We start from the raw sequence: 15,177 nt of genomic DNA, 5'->3' as shown, positions 1-15,177 counted from the left end.
TTTGGTTATATTGTCATTCTAGTGTGCACATTCTGAGGGGCAGCCAACTGATTTCCACAGTGGCTGGACCATTTTACATGCCACCAGCAGTGTATAAGTGTTTTTATTTCTCTGTACCCTTGAATACTTATTACTTTCTCTTCGTCAAATAATAGTTATCCTAATGGTTATGAAATGGCATCTTATTACAGTTTTCATTTGCATTTCCTTGATAACTAATGATATTGAGAATTTATTGGCCATCTGTACATCTGCTTTGGAGAAATATCTATTTGAGAGCTTTTTGAATTTTTTAATTGGGTTATTACATTTCACTGTTGACCTATTGAGGTCTCTTGAAGATATATGATGAAAACTCGATAAACAGCATGTAGCCACACGTCTTCTCAATTCCACATTCAATGACATCATGTTAGTAGCTTGAAATTGGCCACAGTGTGAGAAATAACACCACAGAAATCAGTAGGTGTTATAAATTAGCCACACAACCCCACTCCCACCCCCAGAGCTAGTTTTAAAATATTGACCATAACACCACTCTATTTATGCATGTAGGTATGATTTTTTTGTGTGTGAGGGGAACAAAGTTTAACTAGAGTCATAAAAAAGGAGCCAGCTGAAGACGTAAGGAAAAGAAAGAGGTAAAGTGAAAGAAAGACTGCCCTCTGTGGGAATGAGGAGGCTTGAGTCTTGGTTGTTTGATCTTTGATTGTCCTGAGGTAAGTCTCTTCTCTATTCTTTGTAACAGAGGGGTTCAGAGTACATGATGATACAGATCTTTAAAATGCTGTGATTCACTTGTCTATAAAGTATCTCTATGGTTTTTATTCATTTTCATGCTTATTATTTATTTTTATCTTTTTTTGAACAATGAAAATTTTTAGAAATTGATTGTGGTGACAAATGCACAATTATATGATGGTACTGTGAACAACTGATTCTACACTGTGGATAATTGTATGGTATGTGAAATATTTAAATAAAACTGAATTTATAAAAATGGCTATGGAAAAAATGGGATAAGACATGGAGGCAAAGAGGCAATTCGTTGAAATACTTAATATTCTGTGAGAAAATAATCGCCAACTAAGAATTTTATATCTGGCAAGACTTTCTTTCAAAAATGAGGGAGAGACAGACATTGCAGTACATTGAGCTCCACAGAGACAGTGTTGGTGCAAGTGTGAGCCAGGTGGGCACTGGGCGACTCTGTGCCTCATGGACCAAAGATAACTAGACATGGGCAAAGGGGACCCTAAGAAGCCAAGAGGCAAAATGTCATTGTATGTCTTCTTCATGCAAACCTGCCAGGAGGAGCACAAGAAGAAGCATCTGACGCTTCCATCAACTTTTCAGAGATTTCTAAGAAGTGCTTAGAGAGGTGGAAGACTAGGTCTGCTAAAGAGAAAGGGAAATTTGAAGACATGGCCAAGGCAGACAAGACCCATTATGAAAGAGAAATGAAAACCTATATCCCTTCTATAGGGGAAACAAAAAAGAAGTTCAAGTATCCCAATGTATCCAAGAGGCCTCCTTCGGCCTTTTTCTTGTTTTGTTCTGAGTATTGCCCAAAAATCAAAGGTGAACATCCTGGCCTATCTTTTGGTGATGTTGCAAAGAAACTGGGAGAGATGTGGAATAATACTGCTGCAGATGACAAGCAGCCTTATGAAAAGAAGGCTGCTAAGCTGAAGGAGAAATACGAAAAGGATATTGCTGCATACCGAGCTAAAGGAAAGCCTTATGCTGCGAAAAAAGGAGTCATCAAGGCTGAGAAAAGCAAGAAAAAGGAGGAGGAAGAGGAAAATGAAGAAGATGAGGAAGATGAGGAGGAAGAGGAAGATGAAGATGAAGAAGAAGATGATGATGATGAATAAGTCCGTTCTAGGGCAGTTTTTTCTTGTCCATAAAGCATTTAACCCCTCCGTACACATCTCACTCCTAAAGAAACAACTGAAATGTAAGGCTGTGTAAGAATTGTTTTTAAACTGTACAGTGTCTTTTTTTGTACCGTTAACACACTACCAAATGTGTCTTTAGATAGCCCTGTCCTGGAGGTCTTTTCAATAGTCACTAACCTTGCCTGGTACAGTATGGGGGTTGTAAATTGGCATGGAAATTTAAAGCAGGTTCTTGCTGGTGCAAGGCACAAATTAGTTATATATGTGGATGGTAGTTTTTTTCATCTTCAGTTGTCTTTGATGCAGCTTATCTGAAATAATTGTCATTCTGTTAACTGAATACCACTCTGTAATCACCAAAAAAATGTTGCAGCTGTTTTGACATTCTGAATGCTTCTAAGTAAATACAATTTTTATTGGTATTGTTGCCCTGTTCATAGGTCTGAAATGATTCTTTTTGAGGGGAAACTAGTCTTTTGCTTTTGCCCATTTTGAATCACATGATATTATGACTATTCATCTTTTCCATATAGCTCACTGATAAGCTTTCATCTGCACACTTGTTATGGGGGTAATAAAATCGATTTATGACAGTTTTCATCCAGGGCTGAAACTCAGAAATCTAGATCAGCTGAAATCAAACTTTGCATAGCCCAGTTACCACGTTTACAAGGTAAAGACTAACCAATCTGTTCACAGGATGGGAGTATTATTCAAACACTCTGTAAGTCTGTCCTTGAAAGGACTAATAGGAAGGTATATTCTAATCTTTACATGAGGACTCTACAAGTCTTTTAACTGCCATTGCTATGTAATAGCAGTTATATTTGCAGTTCTCATGTTAAAGAAGGCCTGAGAATGTATCCCCAAAGTGTGAATATAAAATACAAGACTGCCATGGTAAACTTTGTTGACATTAGTCCCACCAAGGGCTCAATGAAAGTACTGGCTGTAAACATAACTTGAGATTCTACATTATAATTAAATATTTTAAATTAATTGGGCCAGCTTTTGAAATGATGGTGCCACATTTAAAGTAGTGCATGTTTTCATATGTTGTGATTTGCCCCTTTATGAATGAAATAGACACAAGGAAAGAGGAGACTTGAACTTTGCATCTCAGCACCAGTTACCCAATTCATTTGAATTCGGTTTGTCTTTATAAAACCCAAACTCATTCACTGGGGCATTCACTAGCTAATTAATGAATTCAGCAGAGTGGTTGTGTACATGACCAAAACACCAAAACCAGTAGTGTATCTATGCACTAGTAATGGACAAGCGAAGGAAGAAATCAAGGAAAAAAACATTTTAAATAGCAATCTAAAGAATGAAATATCAAGGAATAAATCTAACCAAGAAGGCAAAGTACATGTATACAGAAAACTACAAAATGTTGCTAAAAGAAATCAAATAAAACCTAAATGAATGGAAGAATATTCCGTGTTCATTGGTTGGAAGATGAAATATTGTTAAGATGTCAATTCTACCGAAAGTGATTTACAGATTCAATAGAAACCCAAATGGAATGCCCAAAAGCCTTCCTTGCAGAAACGGCGAAGCCAAACATCAAATTTATATGGAAGGGTAAGGTAAACCAAATAGCCAAAGTTCTCTTGGAGAAAGAAGCATGTGTTTTGAGGACTCACACTTCCTAATTTTAAAACTTATTGCAAAGCCACAGTAATCAAAACAGCCTGGTCCTGGCACAAGGACAGGCATATAGACCAATGGAATCAATATAAGGTTTCAGGAATTAACCTTACATTTATGACCATCTGATTTTTGACAAGGAGCAAAAATCATTCAATTGGGAAATAATAGTCTCTTTAACAAATAATGCTGGGAAAACTGGATCAGTATCTGCAAAAGAATGGAGGAGGCCCCTTGTCTCACCCCATATAAAAACATAAACTCAACATGGAACAAAGAGCTAACTATTAGAACCAAAACTATAAAACTCCTAGAAGAAAATATTGGGATGCTTCTTCAGGATCTTGTGTCGGGCAATGGTTTCTTAGACTTTACACCCAAAGCACAAGCAACAAAAGAAAAAAAATAGACAAATGGAACCTTTTCAAAATGAAAAGTATGCATTGAAGGACATTATCGAGGAAATGAAAATACAACCTGCAGAATGGGAAAAAATATTTGGAAGCCACATATCTGATATGGGTTTGCTATCCAGTATGTATAAAGAAATTCCACAACTCAACAACCAAAAGACAAACCAATAAAAATTTGGCAAAAATCTTTGATATATAGTTTTCCAAAAAATGTTCAGAAAGCACATGAAAAGGTGCTCAGCATCATTAGCTATTAGGAAAATGTATATCAAAAACTACAATGAGATACCACTTCACACCCATTAGAATGGCTACTACTTAAAAAACGGAACATTACAAGTTTTGGAAAGGATGTGGAGAAAAAGTAATATTCATTATTGGTAGAATGTAAAATGGTGCAGCTGCTGTGGGAATCAGTTTGTCTTCCTCAGAAAGTCAAGTATAGAAGTACTATATGATCTGGCAGTCCCACTTCTAGGTGTATAGCCAAATGAATTGAAAGCAGAGACTTCAACAGATATTTGCACACAAATGTTCATAGTGGCATTGTTCACAGTTGTTAAAATATGGAAGCAACCCAAGTGTCCATCAACTGATGAATTTATAAACAAAATGTGTTATATACACACAATAGAATATTATTGTCATAAAAAAGAATGAATTTCTGATACATGAAACAACATGGATAAATCTTGAAGATATCTTGCTGAGTGAAATAAGCCAGACACAAAAGGACAAATATTGTATCATGTCACTGACATGAAATAACTAGAACAAGCAAACTCATAGAGTCATAATCTAGAATATAGGATACCATGGGATGCATTGGGGGTAGGGAATAGGGAGTTAATTCTTAAGGCGTATACAGTTTCTATTTGGAATAATGGAAATGTTTTGGTAATGGGTGGTGGTAATGGTAGCACAACATTCTGAATGCAATTAATATCACTGAATTATATATTTGAATGTGATTAAAAGGGTAAATTTTAGGTTGCATATTAGTAATATGTTACTAGAATAACAGAAACTGTGAAACTCAAGTTGAATCATGGACTATAGATAATAGTAGAATTATAAAAATATGCTTTCATCAATTTAACAAATGTCCTACTACTGTGCAAGATATTAATAATACAGTGGTGTACCAGTTACATATATTATGTCCCCCCAAAAGCCATATTCTTTAATGCAGTCTTGTGGGGCCAGATGTATTAGTGTTGATTAGGTTGAATCTTTTGATTGAGTGTTTCCATGGAGATGTGACTCAATCAACTGTGGGTGAAATATTTGATCGAATGATTTCCATGGAGATATGGACTCTGGGCATTCAGAGTAGGTCTTGATTTAATCACTGGAGTCCTATAAAAGAGCTCATAAACAGGAGCAGCCCAGAGCAGCGAAGAGGGACATTTTGGAGAGACAGTAAGAGCTGACACTGAAACTGACACTTGGAGATGCTTGGAGACATTTGCAGATGCTAGCCAAGAATTTGCTCTGGAGAAGCTAAGAGACAACACAGATGTTTAGATGCACGGGAGCTGAAAAAGCTAAGAGAGATTCAGAGACATTTTGCAGAAATCCATTTTGAAACGCAACCTGGGAGCAAAGGAACAGCAGACACCAGCCACGTGCCTTCCCAGCTGACAGAGGTGTTACGGACACCATCAGCCATTCTTCAGTGAAGGTATCATCTTATTGATGCCTTAGTTTGAACACTTTTATGGCCTCAGAAATTTAAATTTGTAACTTAATAAGCCTCTATTATAAAAGCCAATCCATATCTGGTATTTTGCATAATGGCAACATTAGCAAACCAGAACAGGTGGTATATGGGAGACTTGTATTTTATGCAGGATTTTTATTTAAAACAAAAACTTCTGTCATAAAAATAGTGGAGAGATACCTCTAAATATTTTGGAACAAAACTTATTTTCTGATTCTATAACACCTTTTTTCTTCCCCTTTACTCCTAATCTTATATAATATTATATTGTAACCTTCTAGAACACCAACATGACTTCCCTTCTCTTAATCCTATTATTTTATCTCCCTAAGGTCACTTTCTCCCATTTAAGAAAAAAACAAAGTCTGGAATTCCCTAACTGATCCTGCTGATGACAAAATGCTGTTTCTTTAACCAGTTTTGATGGTAGAATTTTTTGAGGCCCACTCTGTGGCTTAAGTTTCTGTGGTGGTTAGGAACTATATGTACCTCCAGAAAATCATGTTCTTAAAGTTATTCCATTCCTGTGGTTGTAACCCTATTGTAAGTAGGACTTTGGGGCTGCATTATTTCATTTAAGTTGTGGCTCAGGGTGGGTCTTAATCTTAGAATCCTCTTACTTGAGTCTTTCATAAAGGGAATGAATACACAGAGAAAAAGAAAGTCACAAACACAAGAAACTGAAAGAAGGAAACCTAGATGAGAAGGGAGAGACCCGGAGACAGTGCTCTGTGGCAGATGACCCAAGAATCGCCAGCAACTGGTCTTTCAGGAAGAAAGCATCACCTTGACAATGCCTTAATTTGGACATTCTCATGGCCTCAAAACTGTAATCTTGTAAACTAATAAACCACCATTGTTAAAGCAACACTTCTTGGTATCAACTATCAGCACCCTAGCAAACAAACAGATTTCCTTTCATCATTAATCCCAACCTTCAGTCTCATAAAAATTGAATCTTGTCCTCATGTCAGCAAAATACTTTTGCTGATATCATTAAAATCCCACCAGAAAGAAGGTCAAGCATTAGTAGGCACCAATATTGGAGTTATCCTGGCCCTGATAGTAAGTTTTTTCCTGATATTCAATTTGTTCATGATAGCCTGCTTTCTGAAACTAGTTAATTCCACTGAGTACTTTTTCCAACTAGTGGAATGCAAAATTGGCTTTCTTTTGTTGTTACAGAGAAATGATTTTTATGCTCTCAATACAGCCTATGCTTCACTAGGTTACTACTTCTTATAGAAACAACAAGCTTACACCCACATGCCACATGCTAACATATTCTGTTTTCAGCACAATTATTAGAGACTTTAAGATATTTAAAACTAAACCCTCTGGTGGATCATATTTCCCTTGAAAAATTTTATCCAGGAAACGGCAAACTAATTTCTTTTAAATAATTACAGAAGGAATTATTGTTTCCCTATTTACATATGCTACATGAGCTGAAATTCCTACATTAGGGATAATATATGGTCCAAAACTTGTCTTTGATCTTAACAAAAGTCACCTGGCTCTCTAAAACAGAACCACTTGGATTCATCTGATAATCTAGGCCCCTGACTTTAAGACTCCTTTCAAGGAATGGTAATCATTTTATCTCTTATACTTATTGTACTTATATTGCAGTTGGCCACTGTATCCTGTCCACAGTTTTAAATACTATTGCACAGTCATTGTCATATCTGAGAATTTTAACAATGCTTCCAACAAGGAGCAAGAGAGACTAGCCCATGTCCAATACAGATTACATTCACCAAACAAAATCCTGATCAATGAAATCTGGCTAACACTGCTGAAAATCTGGATATCATGGATTAATGTCTTTTGGCCCAACTTCATCTACCCTTGGTCAAAACAGGATACTGAAAAAGAAAACAAAATTCGACATCTGGAAACTGGCATTGCACTCACAGCTAGACAAACAAGGCCACTTCATATTGTTTTCTAAGCACAGACAAAAACAAGATCACTTCACAACCCAAAATCTCTTTCTCTCTCTCTCTCTCTCTCTCCAGTAAATGAGTCACAGATAAATATTTTTTATCAATTATATCTTCAATCTCATTCTAGTCTGCCCTCCCTAAACATGAGATTAATATCCCTAATCATAAGATTCTTTTCACTTCCTGACATTATTAAATCCAGATAAAATCACTGATTCTTGAACCTCAAATCTCCTAATATAAGCCTCAATCCTTTAATAAGGCTTTTTCTGTACAACTACAAGCATGTTCCTGGTGGCCTATGCCTGGAGCACAGTGACATCTTGTAATAGTTTAAAAATGGTGACAAAGAAAATTAAAGAATCAAATATGACTTACAGTAATCCCATACAGTAATATTTCTGACATACTTTTCAGTTTACAAAGGCTTCTCCTTTGCATCCGCTCAATTGACAACTGCAAGGCATCTAGCCTGAGAGGAGGGCTGGGACAATGGTGGAGATATTAATAATAATAACAGTAATAAATCAGACTCAAAATACATTGAAAATTGATTTTCATGTTAGAAAAGAAGAAGGGAAGCAAAATTGAGTTTTGGACAATGGATTTGAGTGATGATCTGACCTCCTTGCATTTTCTGCATGATTATTCTGTTAACCTACAACATCTCTTTTAAAAAAAGTAAAAGAAAATCACTTATGGTGACTGATTATAGAGCAGAACTGTCTAACAGAACTCTCTGAACAGGTAGAAATGTTCTATATCTGTAGTGTGTACAGTATGGTAGCCACTAGCCACATGTGCCTATTGTGAACACTTGAAATGTGGCCAGTGGGACTGAGAACCTGAATTTGATATTTCATTTAATTTTGATCAATTTTAATATTTACATGTGGCTAGTGGACACCATATTGGAGAATGCTGCTCCAGAAGAATTCTACTTTCTTACTGGAGCCCCATTCTTAATCCTCTTTACCTTCTCCCAAAATATGATCTTCCTTACCACGTGAAAAATTTTAATTCACTTAACCACTTTCTTTCATTAAATCCCATATATTTCAAACATGCTAACTGTGCCAGTTTGGATATATTATATTCCCCACAAAAGATACGTTCTTTTAATCCAATCTTGTAGGATATTTGGATTACATTGTTTCCAAGGAGATGTGACTCACCCAACTGTGGGTGAAACCATTTGCTTAGATGGTGGCTATGCCCATTCAAGGTGGATCTTAATTAGATCACTGGAGTCCTTTAAGAGGCTCAAGCAAAGAAAGAGGAGTCAGAGCCAACACAGATGCTTAGAGATGCTTGGAAGATGCCTTCTTGCAGGCAGAAGGAAGTTGGAGATGCTAAGCTAAGATATGAAACTGAGAGTTTGCCCAGGAGAAGCTAAGAAAGGACTCCCAGATGATTAGAGAAAAGCCCTGGAAGAAAGAAGCAAGGACGCACAGGAGCTGAGAGAGAAGAACTGAAACACAACCCTGGACCAGCAGATGCCAGCCATGTGCCTTCCCAGCTGACAAAGTTGTTCCAGACGCCATTGGACATTCTTCAGTGAAGGTATCCTCTTGTTGGTGCCTCAATTTGGAAACTTTTATGGCCTTAGGACTGTAAATTTGTAACCAAATAGACCCCCTTATAAAAGCCAATCCATTTCTGGTATTTTGCATAATGGCAGCTTCAGCAAACTGGAACACTCATCAAAATCATAAGTTGCTTTTAGCTTCCTATTTTTACTATTACCTTTTTGATATCACCAATGTTTAAGTGTTCATGTTTAAGTGACAGTTACTGCTGGGAGAATAAAGAGACTTTCAGGTATTCAAATATTAACATATGTTTTTCAGATTGCTTTTAGCTTTTGCACTATCTTGTTTTACCTTGCTGCTGGACCACAGACTAAGTTTTGTAGTTGAATTTTGCTACATTATGGAGTGAAGTAATCCTTTGGAGTTTAGCCTGGGGATATAATTGTAGCCTGGGGATATAATTGTAGAAAATATGTTGATGGTATAAATCAAACTTTCACAAACATTTTTTGAGCACATCATTCATGAAGACTGTTCATCTATTAATTACTTATTTGCTGTTTGTTTATAAGGTATATTTCAGTTCTCTAGCATACTAGAAAAATGCTATGTTCAGCACATCATGAACAAATAGTTCCCCACCTAGGACATATTTCTACATCCTAAAAAACATAAGATGATCAGAAAATCTATTGACACAATTTTTTTTCCTGAAACTCAAAAACTTGAGGAAATATTATTTTCAAAGAAACATGTTACTTATTACCTCCTTACCACTGTTAATGTCTCTATACATTTACTGAAATGGGACAGGAAGCCATAATTAGGTTAACATTTATTGACTGGACCATAAGTTCTATTTGTTCCTTTTGAGATTGCAGCACTTTTCAGATTTCCAAGTGTGGTTGTGGAGAGTGCTAGATATGGAGGTCTGGGATCAAAGGAGAGGTCTATGCATGGGTTATGAATTTTAGAAGACAAACAGTAAAACTTAGAACATGGGGCATATAGTACAGCCCTTTCAAAATATCAGCCTGAATAAAGGAAAGAGCATCAAGGCCCAGGTAGCTAAGTGGAAAAGAAAGGATGGAATATCAAGTGGGCTAATAAAATACAAATGTATTAGGAGTCATAATACTAACTGAACAGGTGATAACATTGAAATCTTGGTTTTCATTTCCATCAATTTATTTCAATGGACCCCAATCCAAACTTTTACACTTAACCTCAAGGTTTGGGTTAGGTTCTTACAGAATGGATGTATTTTTACTATTTTAACTCTCAGCAGGCAGCTTTATTTCTGAATTCTTTAGTGAGATTTGAGGGGGGGGGGGAGCAGAGAATCTTTCATAGACACTATGGGTATACATTCCCTCCCTTTTTTTTCTTTCCTCTTAAAATGGTTGTTTTCTTTTTCAGCACATTGATGAATTTCTCATCAAAGTCCAATGTTATCTTTGTGTTGTTTATGTAGAGACACTTCACACAATAGTGCCCTTTGCACTTGTCTGCTATCTCTGTCCATCCCTCTTACATCCTTATGACACCGCTACCCTTCCTCATGACCCATTGTTTCTACATACTTTACATCTATGAACATGAGCCCTAGGCCTGCTGACATCTTGTTTTCTTGTAGACTACTGAAGCTGTCTCATAGACACAATGGGAAGGAATATAACAGAAGAGGGTTTGTGTACTGAACTGCACTCCCATTTAATTCTTGACTCCTTGAAACAGAGAGACAGACCATAACAAAAGATCTAATACAGACAGAGACAGAAGCAGACAGAGATAGGACAGCCTAATAGAAAAACAGAGACTGATAAATGGAGAAAAGGACAGGTAAACAGGGATACACAGAAAGGGACATAAAGAGACAGATAAAATAGAGAAAGAAAGGGACAGAAAAAGACAGGTACAAAGAGAGATAGACTAGTACAGAGACAAGGACAGATACAGTGACCAAAAGAGACAGGGACAGGCATAGATTTATAGACAGACTGATAGAAAAAGACAGACTAAGACAAGATACAGAGACAGAGAAAGACAGACAAATCAAGAGAGGGAGAGAGAAAGGGAGAGAGAGAAGGAGAGGGAGAGGAGGAAGAGGGGGAGGAAGGAGTTAAAGATAGACTGAGGCAGAGACAGAGATGGGGGAAATACCGACCAGAGAGATGCAGAGACAGATAGGGAAAGAGAGACAGATAAATAGAGAAAGATACACAAAGGACAAACAGAGAGAGGGATAAATACAGACATAGATAGAAGCAACAGAGAGAGACAAAGATAGAGATAAGATAGAGAGACAGACAGATGAAAAGTGACAGAGAGCTAGAAACAGGGAAATAGTAAGAATCAGAGACTGATAAAAATAGACTGAAACAGAGACAGAGACAGAAAAAGAAGACAAAGACAGACATAGGTAGAGGCAGGCAAAGATACAGAGATAGACAGTGACAGAGACAGTGACAAACAGAGACAGTAGAGACAAACAGAAACGGAGCAAAAGACAGAGGCAGGGAGACAAATACAGACATATGGAGAGGGAAAGACACAGACAGAGACAGTGATATATCCTTATTGTTGTTAAGGACTGTATTGAATCATAAAGAGGTGCATCTCCTTCTGTGTAGCATTTTCAGTTTGCTCCCATTTTTATTGTTTTGTGTAGCATTACCATGACTATACATCTTGTCCTACTTTCCTGTTCCTTTACTGAGACGCTGTAAAACACAGTGAGAATTAATGTGGGAAGTTTTCCCCCTCAGCCTTAGCAGGAAAAAAAAAATAATGAAGAAATAAAGACTGGTATTGGATACATGGCCCAAGCTGGCAAATGGCAACAGCCTAGTTTTGTGAGCATTTGAATAAAGTATATATCCCCTGTCACCATTTGTACATTATTGAAAATCTTTTTATTGTAAACAACAAAAAGCAATTTATCTTTAGGTAGGAAAGCAAAATCTAATCTCTCAGTCAATATTTACCTTTGGCTAAGAAGTCTCTGAATTTCCTAAGTGAGGATACTTCTTTTGTGATTAAGTGTCATCCTGGCATCAGTAATTCCAAATTACCTAGAAAGGAAGTGAAATTGCTGAAGAAAATGTTTACCCATCTACTGAAACTTTACTTACTCTTTCTCCAAATGTAGTTATTTAAAAATTAAAATGAAATGATGTTTGAGGTTTGTAGTTGGTTAGATATACAGAGTATAAAAGAATGCAGAAGCTATGAGAAGATGGAAAGAAAAATACACAAATAAAGGCAAACATTGAAGGGTGCAGCAGTAGCTTCCTGGTTGAGCAATTTCATATTAATGTTATACCATTATTACTCTAACTCTAGAATGCAAATTTGGAATGGCAAAGCCTTTAAAACATTCCTTAAGGAAGAAAAACAAAGGATCAAAAATGATTTTTAAATGTGTTAAGACTTCATTAGATGACAAAGAATAAAATCTAATTGGGAAGAGAAACATAAGTTGGTAAGGAAAATTCTGGTTTCTCCTAAGTAAAACATTTCTGTTGACCACTGAATTTATTTGTATTTGTACATTTACACTTTTTCCAGGTATGTATTTATTATTTATATGGGTTCTGAAAGAGTGTTCTCAATTCTTTGACATGTTAATATTATCCAAAAAAATCACTCAATGACATGAAAAGAAGTAGAAATTTTGGGAAAGGGTGGCAGGGGTCATGATGTTAATATTAGAAGTAAAGTTAATATTAGAAGTAATGAGAAACCAACATATGCACATCATGACTAGCATACCTCTCCCATTTGACAAAAGGCGTTTTTTATCTTTCCTTTCAATTGCTAGCTTGGGATTCCCATCCTTTGACCCTGTTTACAGATGCTAAAAACTTCCATTATAATTCAAAGGCATTCCATTCAGAGCTCCTCTGCTTAAGCACAAAGCAGTCTTTCCAAATACAATTCGGAACATCAAACAGTACTGAAGAGCAAAGGCCATCAATGTGCTTAAAGAGTGCTTTCAGGTACATAACTAATGCATGATAGTATGCCACAGGAAAAAAATTACATTTAGTAAAGGAACATCCTACTAGAATCAAACTGCTTCTTTCCACCACATCCCCAATATATAGGGTGATATCTTCCCAGGTTTAAAATGCTAGGAAAGTTTAAGTAAATCTAAGCAACAGTAAGATGTTCGTAGGTTGAAGACCAACTACCAAAAGATCCTCAGGATAGTTCTGGGTGTGTTTACATGGTGAGATACCATGGAAACCAAGTACTACACTCAGTGGAAGGGAATGGAGAAGGGTGAGTGGTGGAAATGAAACTGGCGGTGGTGGAAATGAGTGGGGCACGGCAGCTCTAAGCAGGCAAACTGAAAGATAATTCAAAATATTCCTTAAACATTCATTTAATCAAACTAAAGGAGGTTCACTAAGATTAGTAGAGCAGGTAGGCTCACAGTTTCTCTCTGAAGTTAACTGGTCTTCACAGTCAATTTCTCTTCACAGAAATGAAGTAGGTGGGAAGGTGGGGGTTGATGGGTGGTAAACCAGGAGGGCAGCACAAATGAGTTCCGCAGATTTTGGGGGGGAGGGTGGCTCATATATTTGCCTGTAAACAGTCTCAAGTGTTGTGGGCTACAGTTCAACAAAGCATCTAATGAAGATGGTCAGCTGAGATGGGCAAGGCTGGTTGATTCTGCAAGGGGAGCTGATAACTCAAGCCCAATGCCCCTCCCTGTCTTCCAGGGAAGAGCTACTCAGCTCTCTGGACTTTTGTGCAAATCTTCACTCTTGGCAGTGCCCCTCTGGAGGAAGGTACAGAAAGTTACAGGTGATATACATCGGGAATACCACATCTTGGCCCTCCAGGTTCACTATCTCTAGCTCTTGATCTTTTCTTAGAGAAAGCATCTGGTATTCTGTGTCCTTCCTGAAAACAGCTCTTCCAGCCTTGTCCAAAGAGGCCAGACGCAGGCGGAATGCAACCTTTCTCTGCCAGAGTAAGCTGACCCCGAGGCCACAGGACTTGTTCAATGCACTGCGCCGGAATATGATGCGCCGGTTCGTGTAGCACACCACCAGATCCCAACCAAAGTTGAAGCCGGCCCACCGCCAGCTGCACTGCTCATCCCTGCGGAGCTGGCCACCGCAACGCATGCTGCTTCCCTGGAAGCTGGACACGCACACTTCCGCAGGTCCGAGCTCCCTGGTCTGCTCAGCTCGGAGCAGGGCAAGCCACTGTTCTTTGTAAACCGGGGTCAGCCACGTGGCAGGAATCAGTGAGTCCTGGTCAATGATACGTGCTGATGGCAGGTCGCAGATGATGTACGCAAGCCGCAGCTGCTGAAACACAGGCACAAAGGCTCTTCCCTGCTCGGTATCCAAGAAAGGGGCACCCTCCAATTCCCTCCTGTGCCTGGCGAACCAAGCATCAGCATCTGGCAATAAGGCTCTGCGGGGCCCCCTCCACGCTGGTTGCAGCTGCAAGAACATCCACTTTTTCAGTGTGGTGTACACGTCCATTTCCACCTCAATCACCAAGAGTTCTGAAGAGGCGATGAGCTCTTTCATGAGATCCTGGCTGACCTCTCGCAACAGCTCCTCATTACGCTGTGTCATCAGATTGTCCAGGAGCCACTCAAGGCACATGGTTCTGACGCTCTCGAGCCCATAGTTCTCAGCAGAATAGTAGTAGCCGCATACGGTCTGGGCGCTGACTGTCTCCTTCATGACCTCCCCGCACTGTTGGATAAGCTCTTCCAGCTGCAGCATGCTGGCGGTGGCCAGAATGGAAATGACTCTGCTAGGTGGGATGAGCACTGCGTCTCCATACAGCGAGCCAAAAGCCTCGTGCAGGGCCTCACGATCGATGTTCTTGTCAGGCATCTGCAGTTCAATTGTATTCATAGTTGTCTCCCGCCAGGCACCGCTGAACATGCTAGCGAAGTAGCCTGACTGACACAGGTAGGCTCTGTGCAAGTTCCATTCGTCCCCCAGTGCGCGGATCTGCACATCGCTATCC

At 38.4% G+C, this 15,177-nt stretch overlaps 1 protein-coding gene and 1 pseudogene across 1 annotated transcript; one reads left to right on the top strand and one right to left on the bottom strand.

Annotated features, from left to right (window-relative positions):
- Positions 1-1,239: 1,239 nt before the first annotated feature.
- LOC119520124 lies at positions 1,240-1,877 on the top strand (annotated as a pseudogene).
- An 11,952-nt stretch (positions 1,878-13,829) lies between these two features.
- On the bottom strand, positions 13,830-15,177 carry LOC119520079 (germ cell-less protein-like 1). The gene has a single exon (XM_037817827.1). The coding sequence runs from the start codon at positions 15,090-15,092 to the stop codon at positions 13,941-13,943; it is 1,152 nt and encodes a 383-aa protein (XP_037673755.1). The 5' UTR covers positions 15,093-15,177; the 3' UTR covers positions 13,830-13,940.

The sequence above is a fragment of the Choloepus didactylus genome, chromosome 24 (assembly GCF_015220235.1).
Source record: "Choloepus didactylus isolate mChoDid1 chromosome 24, mChoDid1.pri, whole genome shotgun sequence".
In the NCBI taxonomy this organism is placed as follows: domain Eukaryota; kingdom Metazoa; phylum Chordata; class Mammalia; order Pilosa; family Megalonychidae; genus Choloepus; species Choloepus didactylus.
This window is presented reverse-complemented; position numbering and strand designations above follow the sequence as displayed.

What these genes read in the sequence shown, in the direction of transcription:
- LOC119520079 (XM_037817827.1), bottom strand. Translation starts at nt 15,092, where the DNA reads ATGTTCAGCGGTGCCTGGCGGGAGACAACTATGAATACAATTGAACTG.